This window comes from Emydura macquarii, unplaced genomic scaffold, assembly GCF_026122565.2.
Source record: "Emydura macquarii macquarii isolate MOO-44397 ecotype Brisbane River unplaced genomic scaffold, CSIRO-AGI_Emac_v2 contig_320, whole genome shotgun sequence".
Classification (NCBI taxonomy): Eukaryota; Metazoa; Chordata; order Testudines; family Chelidae; genus Emydura; species Emydura macquarii.
In genome coordinates this window covers 13,901,676-13,927,648 of record NW_027130457.1, presented here as the reverse complement: position 1 = coordinate 13,927,648, position 25,973 = coordinate 13,901,676, and the positions used below count along the sequence as shown (strand labels likewise).

The 25,973-nt window shown below is 42.2% G+C and overlaps 1 protein-coding gene across 5 annotated transcripts in view; it reads left to right on the top strand.

The window, feature by feature from the left end:
* Positions 1 to 25,973, top strand: part of TENT4A (terminal nucleotidyltransferase 4A) — a 103,266-nt gene that overhangs the window by 22,276 nt on the left and 55,017 nt on the right. For all 5 annotated transcript variants that reach the window (XM_067529593.1, XM_067529584.1, XM_067529575.1 and 2 more), the window contains exons 2-7: positions 2,638 to 2,761; positions 6,121 to 6,167; positions 7,232 to 7,352; positions 8,801 to 8,908; positions 19,695 to 19,823; positions 23,688 to 23,901. In XM_067529593.1, the coding sequence (XP_067385694.1) occupies positions 2,638 to 2,761; positions 6,121 to 6,167; positions 7,232 to 7,352; positions 8,801 to 8,908; positions 19,695 to 19,823; positions 23,688 to 23,901 (743 nt within the window). The remainder of the gene's footprint in view (positions 1 to 2,637; positions 2,762 to 6,120; positions 6,168 to 7,231; positions 7,353 to 8,800; positions 8,909 to 19,694; positions 19,824 to 23,687; positions 23,902 to 25,973) is intronic.

The following is a 25,973-nucleotide window of genomic DNA, read 5'->3' as shown; positions in this document are numbered from 1 at the left end:
CCCCTCTGTCAGAGTTCCAACAAGAAGGAACTGAGAGGGAAGGGGGCCAGCAGCGCCATATATACGAGCTCATATGTGCGCTGCTGAACAGGGTGCTAGAGCCAGCTCTACAGATACCACTAGGGGAAAATTCCCATGTAGTGCACGCACACACCTACATCAAAATGGACATGAGCAACACATCCTGAAGAACAACAGTTAGAATGGTTACTTACCTTATTTTTCAATTTATATTTTTTATGCAAATTCTTATGAAGTGGTTGATTTGTGCCTTCCTACTTGGGCTGGGAGTATGCATGTTCTCTTGCTTGATATGATGGCTGATCAAGGATACAGTTGAAGAAAGAGGGTGTTGAGAGATCCAGGTTATTGCTGTTGAGCAGACATTTTGAGTATGTAAGAGCCGTTCCAGACATGGGTTAATTCAGAGCTTTCCTGTGCAAGGATTGGATCAAAGACCTTACTAGTCTGGCAGAAAGTTATGTAAAAAGGGGGGAAATAGATAGGCTGTTGGACACTGCCAGTTGCCACATATATTGCTGAGATGGAAAATACAATCCTATGCTATTAGTGAAAGATCCTTATAAGTAGTTTCTGGATCAAGCAGTGACTGGTAGGTATCTTAGATAATGATGCAGTGGGAGAAACTGGTGGTGGATCTCTTCGTCAGCCATTGGAAACACCTTCCCTCATACATGGACCCACATCAAACTACTCAACTGTCTGATTCTATTTCTAAGATTAACTTCTCTGAAGTCCAATTGATATTTTTGGTGTATCCTGGAGTAATTGAGTTCAGGTGATCTTGACCACTTCTGCTTGTGATCATTAATGAGACTTATGACACTTGAACTTGCCAATGAATGTCTTGTGCTGAGTTCTGAACAAGTTAATGATGATCCTTCCTTCCTGAGCCCGTACCAGTGAGCTTGATCCTCTTACATATTAAGTCACTTCTCTACTAGCAGTGACTTTGGTTCATTAAGTGTATTCTAGGCTGATTTCTGTTCCCCATTAACTGCTCTTGAAGCTAGAGTACAAGGATTATTTTGCCTGAAACAAGTCTCAGAATAGTGCAGTTTCACATGTATTGTAACTGCATAATCCGCACTCTGTTCACTAACCACTACTATGTTCAGCCTCAAGAGTGGGTGCCTCAGTCTCATGAGTTGGGGATTCTGATTCAGGTATGGGAGCTCAGATTTTCCCATTTCCCTGTCTGATTTGAGATTTGTGTTCTTTGGGTTGACCAAATTTTAGGAACAATTTGTTTTGGAACACACCTTGTAAATGGCTGAGTGATTGTTCCTTGTGTGTTCTGAAGGTATTCTTTCCTTCAAAAACCTTAGAATCCTTCTGGAATTTGCTTTTGTTCAAATGGCTTCATTTGGTAATCATTAACTCTTAGGATATCCCTTATATCTGTATAGGAGTCTGACTCCTGGAGGTTCATGTTAAGAAATCTGCTTGCCTTGTAATTTCTGCTTCTCTGAAGACTTTGTGCAGAATTCTTAAGACTTGTTCACACAGGGAAATTATTCTGGAATAAGGCAGGGTGTGACTTGACATGCAAAAACTCCATGTGGAAAGTTATTCCAGAATAAAAGTGACTGCATGGATAGTTATTCTGGAATAAATGTTTCAGGTGACTTTCCCATGTAGACAAGCCCATACTTAACCACCTATCCTCAAGGTTAGAGGTTTACATAATGAAAGGTTTTTGGGTTCAGCCAATAGTCACTGTTGCCTAATCCTTCTGTGTAATAGATTATTGCATTCATTTAAAGAACAGGAAAAGACAATTGTTTTTCCATTGTGTTCTTGGACACCAAAGGAAGCTATTGCTCCCTCTTTGAAAGGAGTTGACTGGAATGTACTGAGGCCTCTGGAATTTTGTAACAGAGGTTGGGGTATGTGCATTGGGATGCAGCCCTTGAGGCAGCCTCTGGGTGCTCCGGGGGGTCTTTCTTTTTGTAAGAGTTGAGAGAGTTACCTATGTAGCTGTAGGGATAAGATTTAAGAGTGAGAATCCTGCTAGATGTCTTCAGAGAAGCAGAATTTACAAGGCAAGTAAGTACTCATTTACAAGAGAAATTTACATTTCTCAGACAAATTAGAATCTCTGTAAAATTAAAACTATCCCTAAACTCTGCATCAGGGGAGGATCACTGTATAATGGACTGCATTGTATAATCCCCAGGATTTATGCATCTTGCCATTTTCCCCCTGCATTATTTTGAAAGAGCTTCTTTATTTTGGAAATAACTAGCCAAAGTTGATCAGTCTTAAATTAGTGAATGGAGGCAGATTGTCTACCAACAAAATTATTTGTTGTAACTTTTCAATTAAACTTTTACACATTTCTGTTGTGAATGTATGGAGGCTATATAAACTGTAATGTGCCAATACCTTTTGTATAGACTGTGCGCACACGTAATTAAGATAAACTGTTTGTTTGAATCTTGTTTGCAGAGTAGTATCCTACAATTTAATTCCTAAAATGTTTGGTTGAAATGTAATTGATTTAAAAACATATCTATAAATGTATATAGTGTTTGTTTATTTGTATTGGATAGAGAAGTTTCATCACCAGTGTCATTGATGATGCTACTATTTTATTTCCCTTCACCTGCCTAGACTCCATGAAGAAATAATTGACTTTTATGACTTCATGTCCCCTCGTCCTGAAGAAGCAACTATGAGAAGAGAAGTAGTGAAAAGAATAGAGACAGTTATCAAAGATCTTTGGCCTACAGCTGATGTGAGTACATCTCAAGTGTCAAATCAAATTTACTATTGCACTGTAGAACAGAGTTAATTTAACTTCCATATTGTCTACCTAATGCAACCTTTTTTGAGTTCTCTCTCCATTTAACTTTTGAGAAATGAACTTGTCACAACTCTTGCAGAATAATGCAATAACCATTGCTGACTCTTACAACAAACTACTCTTATTGAAACAATTAAAAGGGTAGAAGCTTAATACATGAATTTCAAATCTATTCTTCAGCAAACTGAAGCCTAATCTTGCTCTTTAAGTCATCTACAGTAGCCAAAACTGACTAAAGCACAATTTACATCCAAATTAGAAATTCCTGCGTATATAATTTCTTAAGTAATAGCTTATGATTAAGTTGATTACTTACAGGTGAACTTAATTCCTGATGTCAGACTGTAGACTTGCCTTAGCAACACTAGCTAAATGTTGGACATTAGTTTTTTAGCAGGTTGTCCTGAATTTTTTAACTTTGCAGGATATGGATTGTAAACTATAAAAGAAACAAATAAAACCAAGCACTGATAGTCAGGCAGATAATTCTAATACACTATGCTTTGAAGATCCATACAGAACTCTCTACATTATGGGAGCAGTAGGAAATCAATATTCTGTGGAAAAAACTTGATACAAAAGCTTGACTAAAATATACTTAAGGATTATTTAAGGAAAAGTGGGTCAGAGTAACTAAATCACAACACATAACCTCTACCAAGAGTTCTATAAGTAAATTAGTAACAAGGTGAGATGCTCAATTGCTTTAGGTCATATTTTGGATAAAATTCTAGATCACTTTCCTATAGCTCTTCAATAGCTTTAAATAGTAACACTTTTACAAGCCCTTTTTGGAAAAGACTCTTTCTTAACTTTTCACTGTTACTTTTACCTACTGTTGGTGCATCTTATACTAAGCAGCCTTTAATCAGATTTATTTGCAGCTGTTATGGTGCCCTGAACTGACCAAACATGATAGAGACATTTTTATATAAAGTACATTCCCCAGTGAAGTGGCATATGTCTGAGAGAAGTTTGTCTCAGAAATGGTATTACACATCTACTATTTCTCAGTTAATAATCTCTGTAAACATCATATGGAGAAAATTTTACTGCTGTTGGACTGTTTTGAATTTGATTTAATTTGATAAGACAAAGTGGGTGAGATAATATCTTTTATTGGAACACCTTTTGTTGGCGAGAGACACATTACCTCACCCACCTTGTCTCTCCTGTATCCTGGAACTGACACAGCTACAACTACACTGCATACAGCCATTTAATTTGATAATTTGAAAATTTGATTTTGTTTCTATTGAGCTGTTATCATTCATGTATTTGTTTCTTACTTAATACTCGTGTAGGCATAAAAGTTGGACACAGACTTATTGGACTGTTTAAAAAAGGTATTGGGTGGCAAACAAAGAAAGGACTTCACATGTTTATCAAAAGCTTTAAAGGGACACAAACTAAAATACTTGTATATGAAACACATTGCCTATTGTTATCAGAAACTCCTGACTTTAATCTTTCACGTAGTGGTTTTTCTTTCTGTACTCAATTTGATAGCTTTTTATTTATTCAATTTCATTGTTGCCTTGAGATCAGTTTTCCCCTTTTGCTGTGTGAAAGGCCCGCTGACAGGGAAGTTTAATTTAAAAACAAGCTACAAGGGCAAGAACTCGTTTTTAATGTCTGTTTTAAATTCTGTGTTTTCAGTTTATCTGCAGCATCCTGAACTAGTTTTGCACAGAAGAAATATGTTCCTTAAAGTAGTTTCAAAAGAGATCCAGGTGAAAGTTAGATTTTGGATACTATGTTCTTCACTGGTTTCACTTAAAGCATATTGGAGTAACCACATTTACCAAGAATAACCTGTAACATATCCAGTTGGTTACTTCAACCACAGGAATTGCCATAACAGATCAAATCAGTGGTCCACCTAATTTAGTATTTGTCTTTTGAGAGTAGACCATAAGACATTTCAGAGGAATAGATGTTTCATGGAAAGGGAGGGAGTAACAGGAAGATTGCTTTTGGGAGCATATGCAATAGCATCCATCTCATGAAAACCATAGTCTTCTATAAACTTCTTTACTACTCTGCAAATAATAGATCACTTGAACTAGGATTTCAATTCCTGCTTGCTGTATCTGTTTTGAGGCTCATAGGAAACTTATAAACTTATTTAATAGAAATGGAAACTACCTTTAAAGGGCATTCCTAGACTTAAGTTCACTGCTTTGTTTTCCTTCTAAGTGACTTTTGGCTAGCAAAGTTTAAAACTTCCCTATTTTTTGGTATCAGTCTTAATTCTTAAACAACTCTTGCCTCACTTGAAGTTCTAGTGGGGTGGCTTCCATACTTCAACCAATAAATACGGAGCTTTAATCTAGATGTTTGAAGTCTTTCTATAGTTCATTGACTATAGAATTAGTGCATTTACTTTGCTCAAGGTACTTTTTAAATATTTTTTCCAAGACTAGCTTCTTCCCCTGTTTTCTGTCTCTAAAATCGCTTATTAAAAATTAAAGCTGTCCCTGAGAACTGTTTTCCTCTGACTCTCCAATTATGCTTTTCTAGGAGGAAGGGATTGTTCTTCATTGGCTTAAACCTCTCCACATGGGGTTGAGCATTAATGCTGTAAATGAGTTAGGTCAGGTCTACACTACAGACTTCTACTGCCATGGTGTTCCTCAAGGGTGTGAAAAAGTGACTCTTGACTGATGTAGCTGTTACAGTAGCAGTCCCTATTGTGTTCACAGAAGCACTTTCACAGGCAAAATAGCTGTACTTGTAATGATGGTTTTACTGTACCAGTACAAAGTGCAACTTTTCCAGTATAGCTGTAATCGCAGTAGAACGGGTTTGCTGGTATAGTATATTGGTATATCTATACCAGTAATGTGCTTCTAGAGTAGCTATGGCCTTAGTTGCACAAGTCGTTGGCTCTGCTGTTTATGGTGCTAGCATGGTTTTCTTGAAGGGAAGTGACCATCCTTTCCTGTAAGTGTCCTTACCTTTAAGTCTAAGTCTAAAAGAAATATCAAAATGAACATTTTAAGGCTTACTGTATGAAACTCCAGACTTCTCTCAATACTGGGAGGAACACAGTGACACTAACTTCATACTACCTCTCCCTTTACAACACATTAATATCAACTTAAGACAGAACTTGAGCTGGGGTGGGATAACATTTGTTTATATTAGTCAGATCGCATCTCAAGGAATAGTTTAAGTAAACTCATGTTTTTCTGGATCTGTTAACAGTAAGACTTGTTTGTTGGCTACATTTTGCTTTAATACTCATAATTGCAGGATGTGTTTTAGTATTTAACTTTTCCTTTCAGGTTCAGATATTTGGCAGCTTTAGTACAGGGCTTTACCTTCCAACTAGGTAAGTAGCAAGTTACTTTTGGTACATAACCTTTCTGGTATGTCTTACGAAAGTGGTGATAAACCTCTAGAAGATAATTGGTTTGTTTTTCAAATATCTGCAAACCAGAATGTGAAAATGTAACAAACTTTTAATGTTTGTATCTAACATCTCACCTAACCAGCAAAAGAGCCACTGAACATACTATGAACTTGGGGAAGTACATAAATAGTTTGATATTCTTTGTGCCAACGTTCTTTGCTGACTCTTGATTGAAATAGCTTCTCCTGCATGCTATCTGGGATAATACTTCGTTATCCTTCGAGATAATTCATGTCATTTACCCATACAAATTGTGCAATATTTCATACTTGGTTGGATAACTAATATTTACTATTTAAAGCCATAAAGTAACTGTTTGAGGCAAAGTAACAATAATTGAAAATGAATTTCCCTACCTCTTACTAATGTATAAGTAAATCTTTTTAGAACTTAAATTTGGTTTTTAACAAATTATACCATTTATCTTTGCACTTCAGTCAACTCGTCGTTTAAAATTGTCTAGTTAGTTTCATTCTGTCTCTAGCACAATCTACTTGTATCTTTATTTACAATATTGCAGGGTCATGCATACATCCAAAGCTGTTTCCACTAGTGTTTATTTAAAACCTTTGTATTCATATTAATTTTTTATAAAATTATTTTAGTTCTTGAAAATATTTTGGACTCTACAGTTCTGTAAACTGCTTGCTTGATCAACAGCATAATTAAACCTGAGTCGGCAGCAGTGATGAACCATATCAGTTGAATAGAATTGCAGTGTTTCTCAATTTCAAGTATGCTTCAGTGGGAAAATATTGGAGAAACTGCCTTAATTATTTTTATATACTTAATTGACCATTCTTATATCAGCTTAAGTTATAGTAGGATAAAAAGTGTGGCAGAATTACCATACTTCAAGATTTGAGCTTTTTGGGAGCTTTTTCAAAGTATTGTGCAAATTAGTGTTGCTAGTTATCTGCAGGAGAATATTACACCCTCACTTTTAGTGGACTTCCTTGTTATATTTTGTTTCCTGTCTACAGTGATATTGATTTAGTTGTTTTTGGGAAATGGGAACGCCCACCTCTACAGCTGCTGGAACAAGCACTAAGGAAACACAATGTGGCTGAGCCGTATTCTATTAAAGTACTTGACAAAGCTACGGTAAGTAATGAGAAACAAAATTCCTATTTGGAAAAATAAACTGCTGTGATAATGAGACATAAATACAGTGTAAAGAAAAAACTTGTTAAAGATGACACATGAAGCTGTTTTGGTGCTTAATGAACGATGACTTGTTGTGTTCTTTTTATCTCATGTTTTCCTGTTGTCTGGATAACACTTTGGTAAAGTACGTGTTTGACAGAATTCAGCCAGTGATGATGTGCATAATCACTGTTCCAGAGAAATAGCTTCTTAGGAATTTTAATTACAGTATGAAAGATGTTAAAGGACTTCCTCAGTTACTGCTTGGCTTGCTATGGTGTTGCACTTTGTTAAACTAACAGTCTTTAAAGGTGGAACCTTGTGTGTACTGTCTGTAGACTGCTTTTACTTCAGCAAACTCCTGGTCTCTAGTCATAACTACTTGGCTAACTAATCCGCAGACTCTTCTAGAACTTAGAGAACCTTGATTCTGTGGACTGTACAGCCTTGACTTTGTGGGCAGATGGGAAACTAGACGAAGAAAAACGTGGTAATGGTTTTAGGTGCAGATTAAACCACTTTAGCACTACAGTACTACGTTGGTTGTATAGTACTTAGTGTGGTAAGCCACTCAGAGAGTACACTGGGTATGGATAACTGTGGGCTCAGTTTTCTTCATATGTATTTTGGTTTTAGTATAGCTATCTTTTGCGAATCAGAGAGATGAGGTTGGTAAGTGAGGTAATATCTCTTACTGGACCAACCTTTTGGCTTTGTAAACTACTCTAAAATTAGTTCTTCATATGGGCATTTTGCCTAAATTTTGAAAACAGTCACACGTGTGAAAGCTAAGTTAGAGATTGAATGATCCTTGGTATAGTTGCTCTGCATTGGATGTGACTTTTGTGCTGATTTAAGAAACTGGCATGAGGAAACTTAACTTGTTGTTGACCCATAAATGTTCCCTGTTTGTGAATAGTGGTATGGCCTGTAGGGCTGTCTGTGTTGTGTAGTGCAGTGGTCCCCAAACTTTTAAAGTCATGCTCCCCCTTTATCCCAGTGTAATTTGGGATGGGATTAGCATACACACACGATCTAGCTAGTTTGAGTCACGATAGCAGTAAAACTGCCGCACCTTGAGTCGGCTGCTTGAATACATAATCAGGACCCAGGTGGGGTTGTACAGCCTATGCCACCAAAGCTTCACTACTGTTGCTTGAGTTAACCAAGACAGCCTTGATCTAGCTATCTTTACATGTGCTGCAGTCACATCTGTGATTGCAATGCAGACATACCCTAAATCAGCCTCTTGAAGACATCTACCTGATGTTCAATAACATACTGCTGATTTAGACCAGTTGTTTCTGAATGTCTTAAATTAATGAAACGTCTGACTAATCAAATATAGAAAAGTTTGTCTATTGTTAGGGATTTATAAAATCTCTCTCTTCCATAAATATTTGCAGGTACCAATAATAAAACTTACTGACCAGGAGACAGAAGTGAAAGTTGACATAAGTTTTAATGTGGAAAGCGGTGTGAAGGCGGCTCGATTTATCAAGGAGTACATGAAGGTACAAACTGCATAATCAGTGCTACTAATCAATAAACATCTGTATTACTGTTTTGTCCTTTACTTTAGTCTAAGGCATGTAAGTTTTTGTGTCATAAGAATTCTAAAATATTTAGACAAAGGGAAATGTTCTATCTTCGAGTGATTGCTCATATGCATTCCAATATAGGTGTGTGCGCGCCCAGTGCACAGATTCCCGGAACCTTTTTCCCTAGCAAGCCCCGCAGAGCTAGCTCAGGCGCCCCCTGGAGTGCCGCCCTCATATCGCGGTATAAAGGGCGCTGCTGGCCCCGCGGGTCCCCAGTTCCTTCTTTCCGCCTGTGATGGTTGCTGGAACTATTGCCTCTTGCTGTGTGCAAGTAGCTCATTCCCTAGCTGTTGTTACTGTTCTTTAGAGTTTAGAGTTGAATAGTTGTTATAGTGTTAGATAAGTTAGTTAGTTATAGTGATAAGTTAGAACCCCGGACGGGTTTTTTCTCTTGGAGTCATGCCGGGCTCTACAGGCTTCAAAACCTGTGACTTGTGTACTAAAGCCTTCCCGGTTAGTGACCCACATGACCGCTGTCTCCGGTGCCTTGGTGAACAACACTGTCGAGACAAATGCCGAATTTGTAAATCCTTTAAGCCTCGGACCCAAAAAGAAAGGGACGCGAGGCTAAAGGCGATCCTAATGGAGTCGGCGCTCGGACCAGCTTCCGAACCGTCCCGGTCACCGTCGGCACAGAGTGTGTCGTCGGTGCGGAGCGCCCCCCCCACCGGCACCGCTTTTGGCACCGCAGCGGATCCCGAAGGGGCCGAAGAAGACGGCACGGCCCCTGGCCGCACCTAAAGACTCCCCCTGGCCCCCGCAGGGCGGAGGGAGTACGGAGACACCCCAGCCACGGGCCGTGGAGATTACTCCGGCCCCGGTGTCTCCGCGCGGGTTGCCTCCCCCGACTCCTGGGGGTGGGGGAGTGCACCTGCAAGGGCCGTCGACGCCGGAGGCGTTCACTGCGGCACGAGCCCTCATGGCCATGCCTACGCCTCCGTCCCCCCCTCGGCCGAGGGACAAGGGACCTGCGTCTCGGGGCAAACCCGCGCTGGGTGGTCCCGGTGGTTGGAGACGCTCTCAATCCAGGTCTCCTTCCAGACGGTCACGGAGGGTGGAGAGCGTCGGCTCCCCTCCGAGCTCCGACTCTAGGTCGTCGAGCGACTTGGCACCGTGGGCGGTCCTGAGTTAATCGCCGGAGCCGCCGCAGGTCCAGCTCTGACCTGAGCAGGGACCGTAATTCGGGCTCGCAAACTCCAGTGTGGAGCCCGTCCCGGCACCGATCCCGGTCACTGTCCGCCGTGTCAAGAGTCAGTGGCCCGCATCCGGTGGCACCGGTAGCTCAAGAGCCCCCGCCGGCACCGATGGGCCCGGCACCGATGACTGGGCAGATGGAGTCCCCTCAGCGTCGCCATCGTAGGCACCGCTCTCGCTCTCAAGGGGGTGAGCGGCACCGCAAGTCATCTCGCTGCCGGGGCTGGTCCTCTACATCGTCGTCATCCCCGCAGGCGTCGGCACCGGTCCACATCATCCTCTTCTGACCGATCCACACGTCGGCGGAATAAGCGACGTGTAGGAGGCTCGGGTGACGAGGGCCGCGAGACAGCAGCTGCCTACCCTGCAAGCCCCTGGGTGGACCCAGGTGCCTTGGCAGTGGCCATATTGGGGGCCCTGGAATGCCCCTATGCCCCAGGGTTCCATATCGACGCAATCTGCAGTGGCCCCCCCAATGCCCCCTCTCCCTAAGACTCAAGGGCAGGGTTTGGAGGAAGATTCGGACCCAGGGGAGGGACCCTCCACTGGACCTTTACCCCTATCTTCCTCCTCATCACCAGACGAGGCGGCGGCCAGAGATCACAGGGCCCCCCTGTTTGATTTCCGTGCCCACCAGGACCTTTTGAAAAGGGCTGCTGAGAACTTGGGCATGGAGTTCAAGCTCATGTCCGAGGAGGAGGACCCCCTCTTTGGGCCCTCGAGCTCTGTGGGGCCATCACGGGCAACCCTGCCGGTGCATGACAATGTCATGAAGATTGCCAGAAATCTCTGGCAGACCCCTTCCTCTCTACCTTCCACGTCCAAGGGGTGGAGAGGAAATATTACGTTTCCAAAGAACCCTTCGAGTTCCTCTATAACCACCCCGCGCCAAGCTCTTTGGTGGTCGATGCGGCCAATCAGAGAGACCTTCAGGGGAACCAAGGGAACGCTCCCAAGGACAAAGAAGGCCGAAAGCTAGACTTATTTGGGAGAAAGATCTACTCTACTGCAGCGCTGCAGTTTAGAGTAGCTAATCACCAGGCCCTCTTCGGCAAATATAATAAAAATTTATGGGCCTCTATGCAAAGGTTTGCATCCCAGTTACCTCCTGACCAGGAGGCAGACTTCTCCACGGTACTCCAGGAGGCGGCCGCGGTGGCAACCGCTGCGCTACAATCTGCTAGCGATGCGGCAGACACCGCTAGTAGAGCGATGGCCTCGGCGATCGTTATGCGCCGCTGCTCGTGGCTGCATGCGTCTGGCCTCACCCAGGAGGTTCAACAGGCCATACAAGACTTGCCTTTCGATGGTCTGTGTCTGTTTTCAGAAAAGACAGACAAAAAGCTGCATGCGCTTAAGGACTCTCGGGCCACCCTGAAGTCCCTCGGGTTATATACCCCCCAGGCCTCCAGACGGCAGTCCAGGCCACAAGCCCAGAGGCAACCACCACCCCCGCCCAGGCAGGCTCCTCGACCTGCCCAGCAGAGGAGAGGTCGTGAGCGCTACTGCGGCCCAAGCAGAGGAGGCTGACAAGGGTCCTCTGCGGGGGGCCAACAAGGGCCATCTAAAGGGGGTAATGCCAATAAACGTTTTTGACCCAGTGCAGGAGGGTAGTACTCTTCCTTCTCCCTGGGATCTTGACCGACCGTTTGCAGATAGGCTTCGCCCCTTTCTTACAGAGTGGGAAGCCATTACTACGGACCGGTGGGTCCTAGAGGTGATTGCCAAAGGGTATACCCTCCAACTCACGGCCTTCCCCCCAATGCCCCTCCTAGGCTGTCCCCCATTGGGGACCCTGCCCTGGTTCAACTCCTGGTACAGGAGATTGAGTCGCTCCTCATGTTGGGGGCGGTGGAGGAAGTCCCAGTGGCCGAGGAAGGTCGGGGATTTTACTCCAGATACTTTTTAATCCCCAAGGCGAAGGGAGGCCTTAGGCCCATTCTGGACCTACGTCGCCTGAATAAGTATATTAGACGTATTAAGTTTCGTATGGTCTCCCTTGCCACGATCATTCCGGTCCTCGACCCGGGGGATTGGTATGCCGCCCTAGATTTGAAGGACTCATACTTTCACATCTCTATATTGCCTGCCCATAGGAGGTTCTTAAGGTTTATGGTAGCTGGGCGACACTACCAATTTCGGTCCTTACCCTTTGGGCTCTCCTCAGCGCCCAGAGTTTTTACTAAATGCATGGCTGTGGTGGTAGCCCACCTGCGCCGCAGCGGTGTTCAAATCTTCCCTTATTTAGATGATTGGTTAATCAGGGGGAAGTCGAGGTCTCATGTGAGCCATAGTCTGCTCCTCACACGCGAGTTATGCAGCAGACTGGGGTTGCTTATTAATGAGCAAAAGTCCACACTCACTCCGGTACAATGTATAGAGTTTATTGGAGCTAAGTTGGATGCGGTACAAGCCAGAGCCTTCCTCCCTCAAACGAGGTTTGAGGCAATGGCGGCTATTATATCTAATCTCCACCGGTCCCCCACGACGACAGCCAGGCACTGTCTGCAGCTGTTGGGACATATGGCAGCTTCTACGTACATAGTGAGGCTGGCACGACTGAGACTTAGACCTCTCCAGACGTGGTTAGCTTCGGTGTATGTACCGAACAGGCATTCTCTAACTAGAGTGGTCATGGTTCCCCCACAGGTGCTGTCATCCCTCAATTGGTGGAGGGACCCAAGGGAAGTGATGGATGGGTGTTCCCTTCAGAGAGTTTATCCCATCTGTGACGCTCATCACAGACGCATCTGATATGGGATGGGGAGCCCACATCTGTCGCAATCGGGGTACCCAAGGGCTTTGGTCACCGGAGGAGAGAGCTCTGCACATCAACGTACGCGAGCTCAGAGCGGTCCGGTTGGCCTGCAAGGCCTTCCTTCAGTTCCTGAGGGGCAGGGTAGTCCAAGTCCTCACGGACAATATGGCAGCCATGTTCTATGTGAACAGGCGGGGGGGGCACGTTCTTCGGCTCTCTGCCTGGAAGCTATTCGCCTGTGGGATTTTGCGGTGAGGCACGATTTTCACTTATCTGCCTCTCACCTCCCTGGGGTACGGAACAGTGAGGCGGACCACCTCAGCAGATCATTTTCTCCCCGCCACGAATGGTCCTTACACCAGGATATAGTGGCTTTAATCTTCCAAAGGTGGGGTACTCCCCGCCTAGACCTATTCGCTTCAGCCGGGAACAGGAAATGCCCGAGGTTCTGTTCACTCAGGGGTCGCGAGCCGGGCTCGCTGTCCGATGCCTTCTTAATAGACTGGACAGGGGACCTGATGTATGCATTCCCCCCCATCCCGCTCCTGCCCCAAGTCCTTCTCAAAATCAAGAGGGACAGGGCAAACATCATCCTGATCGCCCCAGCGTGGCCGAGACAGCACTGGTACAGCATGCTGCTCAACCTCTCCATCACCGAACCGATTCCGCTACCCAGAGGATGCGACCTGATCTCCCAGGACCACGGGAGATTGTTGCACCCCGACCTGGACTCCCTCCACCTCACTGCCTGGAGACTCTGTGGCTGACTGAGGGAGAGAGGGCCTGTTCCATACAGGTTCAGCAGGTCCTTCTGGGCAGCAGAAAACCGTCCACTCAAGTAACGTATAGAGCTAAGTGGCGGAGGTTCTCGGGGTGGGCAGAATCAAGAGGGTTACATCCAAGCTTCTCACCTATACAGGCTATCTTAGAGTACCTGCTGCAGCTTAAACTGCAAGGCCTGGCTTTGGCTTCCCTCAAGGTACACCTAGCAACCATTTCGGCCTTCCACCAACCGATGGAAGGCCGGTCCCTATTCTCTCACCCCATGTCGGTGAGGTTCCTTAAGGGGGTGGAGAGGACTTTCCCTCAGGTGCGGGACCCGGTGCCACCCTGGGACCTCAACTTGGTCCTCAACAGACTGATGGGACACCTCTTTGAGCCCCTGGCCACATGCTCCCTTCTCCTTTTATCATGGAAGGTAACCTTCCTGGTGGCCATCACTTCGGCCAGGAGGGTCTCCGAACTAAGGGCGTTGACCTCGGAGCCCCCCTACACAGTTTTTTACAAGGATAAGGTTCGGCTGAGACCTCACCCGGCTTTTATGCCTAAGGTGGTGTCTCAGTTCCACTGTAATCAGGACATTTTCCTTCCTGTGTTCTTTCCAAAACCCCACGGTTCGGAGGAGGAAAGGAGGGGACATTCGCTGGATGTCAGGCGAGCCTTGGCCTACTATATCGAGCAGACCAAGCCCTTCCAGAAGTCGACACAGCTGTTCGTGGTTGTGGCAGACAGGATGAAAGGCTCTCCTGTCTCCACCCAGCGAATCTCCAACTGGATTACTGCCTGCATCAGAGCATGTTACGAGCAGGCAGGGGTGCCCCTTCCAGGTGCGGTAAGAGCACACTCTACTAGGTCCCAGGCCTCTTCCACAGCCTTCCTGGAACGGGTTCCCCTGCAGGACATCTGCAGGGCAGCGACCTGGTCGTCGGTCCATACGTTCACGTTGCACTACGCCATCGTGGAGCAGGCCAGGGAGGATGCGGGGTTCGGCAGAGCCGTGCTGTCAAGAGCAGGTCACCGATAACTCCTACCCACCTCCAAGGTATGGCTAATTAATCACCTATATTGGAATGCATATGAGCAATCACTCAAAGATAGAAAACAAGGTTACTTACCAGTAACTGTTGTTGTTCGAGATGTGTTGCTCATATGCATTCCAAACCCACCCCCGTCCCCACTGTCGGAGTCGGCAGAAAGAAGGGACTGGGGACCCGCGTGGCCAGCAGCGCCCTTTATACTGCGATATGAGCGCGGCACTCGAGGGGGCGCCTGAGCTGGCCCTGCGGGGCTTGCTAGGGAAAAAGGTTCCGGGAATCTGTGCACTGGGCGCGCACACACCTATATTGGAATGGATATGAGCAACACATCTCGAAGAACAACAGTTACTGGTAAGTAACCTTGTTTTATGCGTCTCTACCTGGAAGAGAATAACAATAAATTCAGTTAACTTAACAAGTCTTGTCTTTTGTAGATTGGGGATTAGCTGTGGAAAAAGTTCAACTCTTGGAAGGCAATGGGTTTTCTGAAGAGGTCCTAATGAATTTGACTAGAAACTCTTCACTTTAGTTTCTGAGAGTGTTATTCTAAGCATCTGCAAGAAGTGGTTAAGAACGTAAGAATGTCCATAGTGTCAGATGAATGAACCATGTCCGTATCCTGTCCTCCAACAGTTGCCAATGCTTCAGACGGAATGAACAAAACAGGGCACTTGAATGATCTACTCCTGTTGTCCAGTCCCAACTTCCAGCAGTTGGAGGTTTAGAGACACGTGGAGCAGGGTTTGAGTCTCTGACCATCTTGGCTAATAGCCACTAATGGAGCTATCCTCAGTGAACTTATCTAACTGTTTTTTGATGCGAGTTATATTTTTGGTCTTCACAGTGTCCCCTGGCAAAAATTCCTCAGGTTGACTGTACATTGTATGAAGAAGTACTTCCTTATGTTACTTTTAAACCAGCCTATTCACTTCATTGGGTGACTTACATTTCTTGTGTTATGTGAAGGAGTAAATAACACTTTCCTATATGCCTTTTGCACACCCTTCATGACTTTATAGATCCCTGTCATATCCCTCCTTAGTCATCTCTTTTCCAAGCTGAACAGTCCCAATCTTTTTAATTTCTCTTCATATGCACGCTGTTCCATACCCCAAATCATTTTTGTTGCCCTTCTCTGTACCTTTTCCCAATTCTAATGCATCTTTTTGAGATGGGGTGAGCAGAACTGCACACAGTATTTGAAGTATGGGCATACTATGGATTTTATATAGTGGCATTATGATATTTTATGTTTTAGGAATCATTAGGAAAGATAGATAACATTAGCTTTTTTTATTGTTGCTGTACATTGAATAGACATTTTCAGAGAATTATCCATTCCAAGATCTCTTTGACTGATAACAGCTAATTAGAATCCATCATTTTTATGTGTAGTTGGGATTGTTTTCCAATGCACATTACTTTGCACTTATCAATATTGAATTTCAGCTCCATTTTCTGAGAACCTTTTGTAACTCTTCAGTCAACCTTGGACTTAAGTGTCTTGAGGAATTTTGTATTGTCTGCAGACTCTTTGCCACCTCACTGTTGTCCCCTTTTTCCAGATTTATGAATGTGTTGAACACAGCACAGGTCCTGTACAGAAATGACCATTTATTCCTCCCTTTGTTTCCTATCTTTTAACAACTTGATGATCCATAAGGGGACCTTCCCTTACATGCAAGCTTTAGAAGTGCAAAACCCTGACATAAGACTGTTAAGCCAGCTCCTTATAGTAGAATCTTGTTCCTTACCTATAACTTTAAAATAAGCTGTCCTCATTGGGTTGTAAGAACTACCTTAATCTTATTGTACTATACTGAAACTTTCTGATAAGACTTCTGTAGCACTAAAAAAAGCAGCCAACTTGAATATTGTACTTATCTGAAAGTTTTGTACCCCCTGTGGTTACATGTAACACCTAAGGCTACTATAAAAAGAAAACTAAGGCCTGGTCTATATTTACCAGCAAATTCAGTGGCAGTGGTAGAGTACGTAGAGTAGCTTGCGTAACTTACGTTGACTTCCTGTATTCTGTTCTGCGTGCCGTCTCCATTACACTGCGCCAATGGGAAATGCATTCCTGTCGACGCAGTGCTACACTTTTTGTGAAGGTGGTGTTACTAAATCAACTTCTGGATCGATTGAGCAAGACTTCACTTCTGCTCAATCAATCCGGATAAATCGATGTGATGGTGGTGAATTTGCTGCCCTCAGTGAAGGCATACTTCATGTTCAGTCAATTTGCTCATGTGTAGTCAGTGTCTCCACTGCAGAAGGACCCTTAAACATAATCAGTTGAGGAGAAAGATTTTAGGTCTCTTTAAAAAAAAAAACAAAAAAAAAAAAAACTTTTTTGTCTTGAAAAGTTTAACACTTTATACCATCTTATCAGAATTTTTTAAACTGATAATTTTAAAGAAACTGCGTCAACTGGAATCTCTTAATATTTATGGTGGGTGGTATTAGGTTAGCTAGAAGGAAAATATGTACGCTAAAGAGATTTGCATGGTCACATTTGGATCTGCAGTCAATTTTTGAGTTGGTTTAAAAACACGAGACAACTTGAATCCCACTTAAATACTTGACTATTGTATCTTTGACTCTAACAGCACATATTAGGCATCCTTGTAATAGCAATCGCAGTGAAGGTTAAGAAAGCACTTCCTTGCCAAACCTTATTTTCAAACATTTAATTTTTAAAAACAATTTTCTACAACTAACTTGTTCTAAATACAAGAATTGTTTGTGTGAAAAGGTCTGTTCTAAAATGACACTTAGATGGTTGAGGAACAAATGTGGAAAGAAATCTCACTCGTTGAAATTTGGCATATCTAGTATATATTCATTGTGTGTGCTTGGCCAAATTTGGTTGGAGGAGTCGCTGCGTGAGAAGCCATTCATTTCCAATGTTGAAAGATTTAAACATGCATATGTATCTCAAATCTGTACAGAAGTGTTAATTTGCTGAGGTGGAGGAGAAATTTGTGTTAGTAAAATTTAACTCTTGTGATCTTTTCTGCTGATGCCTTAAAATATGGTCTTTGTATGATTTGGCAAATAAGTAGTACAAACAAAAATGTAATTCTATATAGTAACTTATAATGCAAATACATAAAAATCTTTGAATTTGGCTTGATTTAAGTTTTTATTAAAACTGAAAAAACAAAAAACAACCCCTCCCCACCCTTCCCTCCAAAAAAAAAAAAAAAAAAAAAAAGACCTGAATTGTGGAAAATCTCCACAGCTTTAAAGTTGGAAACATTTCTGGCCCAGACCTTGTCACAATCCAGTTTGAAGCCACTCTGTCTCTGAATGTGCATTAACTTTTTAAGATTTGAAATATCAACAATATCAGGCTTTCACTTTCCTTCTCAATTGATTACCTGATTTGTAGTGTCACCTGACTTATAATGTGGGATGCTAATTTACATACGCCTCTTAGGCTTCAAAGCCTGATATGCAACTTGAAAGAGCTGTCTGCAGAGCTACTTCTAGAGCACTAGCGTAACCCTTACTAGCCTGAGCCTGTTGCCACTCTGGCAGGCTTGCTGCCATGGGTTGTTTAGATATACCCTCAGTGTTCTGTATCTAAATCTTCATTGCCCCAGTATTCCAAACTCCTGTAGATTTTTTAGGTTAATATAAAAAATTGATTGCAGATTTCTGTTGTGTACAACTTAAATGTCAATGTTAAAGTTTAAAGAAATTTTTGGTTTAATGTTTTTTCACTGGAAAACTGACTTTTTTTCAAAATTTCCATGAGATCAGTTTCTGATTCATTTTTTTTATAACCTTTTCAGATTTGTAGAATGGTTTCTAGAAAACCATTTTTTTAAATTTCTGTTGAACATTTCCCAACTAACTCTAATTAAAAGTACCAAAACCATAATGAGAGGGTAATTAATTAAGATTTTTAATGCATTCAGAACTCAAACAGCTGAGCGGTCTATTTGCAACTAGCAATTGCTTATAGTCTGAGAGCAAACATTGAAACAATTAGCCCAAAATGAATTTGAGAAAAATTCTGAAGAACTTAAAAGGTATGCTGGGATGGAAACTAGAACTCAGGTTTGTTTGGTTTTTTTTTTATTTGCATTTAAATAAATGGGATAGATGGGTCACTGAGCACTGAAGTGAGTTGCACTGAAGCTAATGTTTTAATTGAAGCACAGCTACACAGAATACACTGCTTAAGAAACTATTAGCTAAATTAACCATTTTTGCACTGCACAGACTTACCATCATTCAGAGATTAATACTTATTTTCCACCTTTTCATAATACTAAAGGACATGCAAAAAACCCAACTATACGGAAGTGAATAGCATCTGTAAATTAAATATGCAAGGCATGAATGTGAGTCCTTAGATACTTGTGTCAACAAAACTTTTCTAGTGTACACAAGGCCTGAGTAAATGAGAAGCTGGTATGTTTTAGTGCTTTGTCTCTTCACAACTTCAGTTACTATGCATAATAACTAATCAGTTTTAGTTAAATGTTTATATTTTAGATGTGGTTTGGATTATGAATTATACCTATTTTACACTTGACTGTATGACAGCTAACTATTATTCAAATCAATTGTTGTAGTTACTTCTGGTTATATCCCTCCTGCAGTATAATTTGAGAATCACTTTGGATAATAATGTCTTGGCTGATAAAGGAGTTGAAAAAAGTAACTCTCTGCATTAATCTTCGTTTTCCTTTTGTTAGGAAGATACAATATACCAAACAAAATACTGTACTTACACAGAAGAAAAATGTGTCCATAGAATAAAATGAAGTGTTAACTCTTCAGCTAGTAACAAGAATCTCAGATAGCCTGACTTAAAAAGTCCTGTAGTCACTCGCATTAACATGTCAAATTCCCTCAACAAAAATGTATCTTAAAATCTTTATAGCAGTCCTATTTTTGTTCTTTTTTACAGAAATATTCATTGCTGCCTTACTTGATTTTAGTATTAAAACAGTTCCTGCTTCAGAGGGATTTGAATGAAGTTTTTACTGGTGGAATTAGCTCTTACAGCCTAATTTTAATGGCAATTAGTTTCTTGCAGGTAAGTCCTCTATTTTGTTTTATTACACTGTTCTTAAATTTTAGTTTCTGCAATGAATTCCCCAATCTGGAATGGATTGTTCCTCTTCTCTCCCTTAGTGACACATACAGCTCTTTTTTGCTAAGGCTTGGTATCTCCATTGCCTGCAGGCTGCCTCTCATACTTCTGAGAGCTCTGCTCAGAGCATGGACCAGAACAGCAGCAGAGGCCCATGAAAATGTTAGATTGGCATAGTCCCCTCCCTAACAGGTCCTTTTTGCTGAACCAGCTGCCTAGAACTATCCCACCTCTGAGAGGCTATGCCAGTAGTCCGCCCCACCCCCTCTACTTGGTTGGGCTCCAAGCAAACTTACCAGCCAACATGATAGTGACTTGTGTAGAAACAATGGAAACAAACTGTAGTCAAATTATGGTAGTGCCAGAGCCCCAGTATGATTTCTCCATGAGTACCCCTCCCTCATCTCCTTGTTATTCCTTCCTCCCTGTTACCAGATAGAGGATGGCTGAGGGATGCCCTGAGGTTCTTGTGTGCCCCTGAATTCCCCTGGAATTTTTTCAGCATCCTTTGCTTTCTGGCTTCCCTTGTCAGCAAACCTCCCACTCTGCTAATGGGAGTAGGTCTGAAACCAGGATACCTGGACCTGGCTGTTTTCTCACTCAAAAGCCTCTTGATAAAGGCTACTTCTGACATACATTTTTATGTTTATGGAGTTGCACATAGAAATGTGATAACTTGTTAAAAAGCTTATTTATTTGCATAGGTGAGATTGGTTGCACAACAGTTTCCATTATAAGACCCTATTTTCAGTTGCTTATATCTTTGATTGGAAGGAAACCTTTCCATGCTAGGTATTTGCTTCAGACTGACTTTCAGCTAAAATGGTTAAGCAGTTTGCTAGAATGAAGCTAATGAAAAATACAACTACAATTAATCCCCTTTGTTTGGATGTGTTATGATACAGTTTAAATACATAATCACATACTATTTTCCATATGATCCATTTGACCTGATATAAATGTTTCTTCTTCAAGTGCTTGCTTGTGTTGATTCCAAGTAGGTGTGTGCACACTGCGTACACAGTTTGCCGGAAAGTTTTCCCCCAGAGTACCCGTAGGGTCAGCTGTGGAGCCTTCTGGAGTCATGCCTCCATGGCGTTCTATATAGGCCTCTGCTGAACCTGTCCTCTTCAGTTCCAGCAATCATCATGGACGGTAAGAAGGAACAATCTGTTTCTCTTGCTTTGTAAGTGATTCCTCCCCTCCCCCTTATTGTTCTCTCTGTTAAATACCTTTAAATAGTACACTATTACTCTGCCTCTTCTCCCGGACCTGCTCACCCAGGACAAGGGCATGCTGAGGCATGCCAACCTCGAGGCGCTTGGTTGAACCCTTAGGGAACTAGTGTGCTCAGAAGAAGTGAGGGAGGTTCTCCTTAGTAGTAGGAAATCCTCCACTAGGGCTACCTACCTAACAAAGTGGAAGTGGTTTTTGATGTGGGCAGCAGCAAAGAGTATCCTGCCTTTGAAACTGCCAATTCCGACGATATTGGACTATTTGCTCCACCAGAAGCAGAAGGTCCATTTGGCAGCCATTTTCGCATTCCCCTCTGGGGAGGAGGGCTGCTCTGTTGTTCCCAACCCTATGGTTAAATGATTCTTGAAAGGGTTGGACAAACTGTACCTGCCAACACGATCGCCAGTGGCCCAATGGGACCTCAACTGTGTTCTCTTGAGGCTAACAGGCCCTTCCACACACACACACACACACACACACACACACACACACACACACACACCATTTGAGCTTCTTGTGTCTTGTTCACTTCTCTATTTATCCTGGAAGGTGGCCTTTCTGGTAGCCATAACATCGACCAGAAGGGTATCTGAGCTCAGAGCGTTCGTTGACTTTGGAGCTTCCCTACACAGTTTTCTTCAAGGATAAGATCCAGCTTCGCTCTCATCCAGCTTTTCTGCCAAAGCTGGTCTCATTTCCATGCTACTCAGGACATTTTCCTCCCGGTTTTCCTCCCAAAGCTGCACGCTAATAGTAGGGAGCATAGGTTGCCCTCTCTTGATGTCAGAAGGACACTAGCCTTCTACACTGAAAGGACCAGGCCTTTCAGGAAGACATCTCAGCTGTTTGTAGCGGTAGCTGATAGAATGAAGTTAAATCAGTTTAATCTCAACACATCTCATCTTGGATCACTTCATGTATCAGAGAGTGTTATGACCTGGCGAAAGTGCCAGCACCAGCAGTAACTGCCCATTCCACAAGGGCCCAAGCATCTTCTGCAGCATTCCTGGCACAGGTGCCGATTCAGAACATGTACAGGGCAGCAACGTGGTCCTTGATTCATATCTCCACATTGTACTATGCTACCACTCAGCAGGCTAGGAATGATGCCTCTTTTGGAAAAGCAGTTCTGCAGTCTCTGGGGGTTTGAGTTCTGACCCCTCCTATGGTGGTACGGCTTGGGAGTCACCTACTTGGAATCGACATGAGCAAGCACTTGAAGAAGAAAAAACAGTTACTAACCTTCTGTAATTGTTGTTCTTCAAGATGTCGCTCATGTCCATTCCAAAACCCTCCCATCTACCCCACTGGCGGAACTGTCTGGCAAGAAGGAACTGAGGAGGGGAGGGTTGGCGGAGCCCTATATTGAGTGCCATGGAGGTGCAACTCCAGGGTTCTCCACAGCTGACCCTACGGCATTCTGGGGGGAAAACTTTCTGGCGGACAGCTTCGAATGGACATGAGCAACACATCTTGAAGAACAACAGTTAAGGAAGGTTAGTAATTGTTTTTTCCAGAGTGTCTGGATTATCATTTTAAAGGCTAACTAGAGTGAGTTGGCAGTCAGTTAATTCAGGTTAAAAACAGGACCTCACACTCTAATCTAGGCATACTCATAAAGAACTTCTGTGCTGAATTGTAGCTTTTGGTGTTTAGTTATTGGCTAGTTGTTGTTGTGTTCAGCTCCTGTAAATTGGCTAAAATATGGAGATGATGCTAAGATGCCAGCAATGCATATCTGTTCTACAATACATAAGCATTTGTAAGGGAAACGGAGTTCTATTTCCTGTCCTCCTTCTGAAAACTGCCGCTACTACAGAATCCCTGTGAAAACTTAAACCAATATTCCTTTATTAACTAGGTATCAAATCTAAGTGGCAATTCTTCTTTATTGCTTTTGGACTAGAAAACTGGACTGAAAAAAAAGATTAGGTTAAGTACCTATAGGCTTCATATAGAATTCAAATGCTGCCTCATCTTGGTTACTTTAATGAAGCTAAATTCAAGGGTAGCTTAGGGGAATTGAGATGGGAAAGGTAATAGCTAAGGTTAAGATTTTGTCAGTTATTTTTAGTAGTAGTCACAGACAGGTTACAGGCAATAAACAAAAATTTGCGGAGCCTGTGATCAGTCTGACTTTAGTAAAATAAAAAAAATGGGGGGGTGGAGTTGAGGGGAGGAATGAGAGCTGAAGCCTCATGTGGGGGGAGGGGCTGTCTGCCCATCAGCTGTTTGTCAAGAGAAGTTGGGGCTGGCTGTGGCCACTGAACAGCTGATCACTGATCTGGGACAGCTGCTGCTCTGGCAGCCCTAGGGCTGTCAGCTGCTTCAGCCTTGCCCCAGGAAAAGTCACCGCAGTCCCAGAAAGTCACAGAACCCATGACCTCTGTGATAGAATCATATCCTTAGTAATAGGATTGCAACTTTTAGGTTCACTCTGAGTTTTTCATGAAGTAGCTGTAATGGACCAGTTTTATGTCTAACAGTTAGTACATGGCTTGTCTGTTTGCTAGTACATGGCTATCATCCACCTATATTATTTTAGTAAGTATCAGACATTCTTCTTTACAGTTGCATCCAAGAATTGATGCCAGAAGAGCTGATGAAAACCTTGGAATGCTTCTAATAGAATTTTTTGAACTATATGGAAGAAATTTTAATTACTTGAAAACTGGTATTAGAATAAAAAATGGAGGTGCCTATATTGCCAAAGAAGAAATCATGAAAGCCATGACCAATGGATATAGACCATCTATGTTGTGCATAGAAGATCCTCTCCTCCCTGGTAAGATTACACAACTTTTAAAATATTCTTTTACCTGAAATGTAGAGTATGGCAAAAAGATCAGTTGTTCAAAGTGTTATGTGAAGGAATTACATCCTGCTGCTTTAAGATGTCACAGATCTTGTATTCAGTTATGTTTGCAAAGTGCTAGACTTTAAAAGAGCACACAAGGAGAAATGCATAAATGATATTCTGTTAGTATATGTGAAGAAATGATCTGACAATTCAGAATACTTACCTGGGGATGAATATTACTTCAATTCCAGCTTCATCTGTTTGGTTATTGTGTTAAGTCTATTCAGTTTTACCAGTTTCTGAGTCACTGATCCATAAAAACTCAAGGTCATTTTCTGATTTGTCAATGTCCTAACAAAGCACAAGATAGTCTTCTTTGAAATATGCTACAAACTACCAAATCACACTAGAGAATAAGATGACTGGTTACTTAAGCCCCTCTCTGTAATATATAGGAAAAACAATCTGATTACGGGGGACTTCAATCTGAATGACACTTGCCAGAGATTTCATGCTGCCAGTACTAAACATCCTTGAAAGATGACAGTTTCGTAACTCAGAAAATGTTGCATCCAACTTGTGTTGGGGGAAGGGAAAAAGGAAGGGGAATTGTATATTAGACCCCACTTGACAGATAAATGGGAATTGATCACAGAATTAAATAATAGTGGTGGTTTAGATACAAGTTATCATGACTTCATTGCGTTCTTTATGCAAACAGAGTAAAATCCAAACCAATAATGATACTTTAAAATGGCCAGTTTCACAAAGCTGTAAACAATTGAGCCAAACCAGATAAGAGAATATAAGCATAAAATTATGAATGATGATTAGCCACTGTTCAGGAATATTTCACTAAATGCCCAAAAGGTCTGTCAAAAAAAAGGCCATGGTAGTTAAAAACCAGTATAGGTTGGAGGGGAAGTTAAAGCAGTTTATATATATGAACATAAACAAATTGAAGCAAGGGGAAATTAATAACTACCAATTCATTTTTATTACTAGGAATTGTAAGGGAAGCAAAAAGAACACAAAGAATATTAGGAACAGAAAAGAATCCTAACAATTCTATTACTGGATGCAATGGTAGAATTGTCAATAATTCAGTAAAGACCAGAAGGGTTCAATTTGGGGGAAAGCAAGATGCATTTGTATGAAATGATTATGAGGATACACTTTCTATTGGAACAGTAACTTGGAAGAATGTTAAACAGTAGCTACAAAAGTTAGACATCTTAAAACTAATCACTCCACATAACTTGCATCCAAGAATTTTAAAAGAGGAGGCTGATGAGCTTTCTTGATCATTAATATTGACTTTTAATGAGTCTTGGAAAACAGAAGAAACTTAAGTTGTGCCAATATCTAAAACTTGTAAATTGGATGGCAGGCAATCATAGGCTTGTCAGCCTCATATTGGTCCTGGGCAAAATAGTGGAATAACTCATATGGACTCAATTAATAAAGAATAAAAGGAGGGTAATAGCATACATGCTACTCAATATGTGTTTATGGAAATAGGTCCTATGTGATATTTTTTTTTGATGAGATTACATGTTTGGTTGATAAAGTAATAGTACTGATGTCCTGTACTGAGATTTCTGTGAAGCATTGGATTTGGTACTTCATGATATTTTGATTTTTAAAAACTAGAATACAAAATCAGCATGCACGTTAAATGAGTAACTGGCTGTCTCAAAATATGAGACAAATGAATAATCGAGTGTGTGTGATTCTACTCAGGGTTTTACAGAGACCAGTTCTTGGCCCTATACTATTTCAATTAGGAGTAGGGAGGTTATGTTATTTCTGTATTTGACACTTGTGCGACCTCCACTAGAATATAGTATCCAGTTCTAGTATCCACAATTAAAGAAGGTGGTTGATAAATTGGAGAGGGTTCATGGAAGTCACAAAAAGCATTAAAGGAATGGAAAACATGTCTTATAATAAGACTCCAAGATCTTAATCTATTTGAACAAAGAGAAGGCTACAGGATAACTTTTAGTGTATAAGTATCTACATGGAGAACAGAATTCTAATAGAGCGCTACTTGG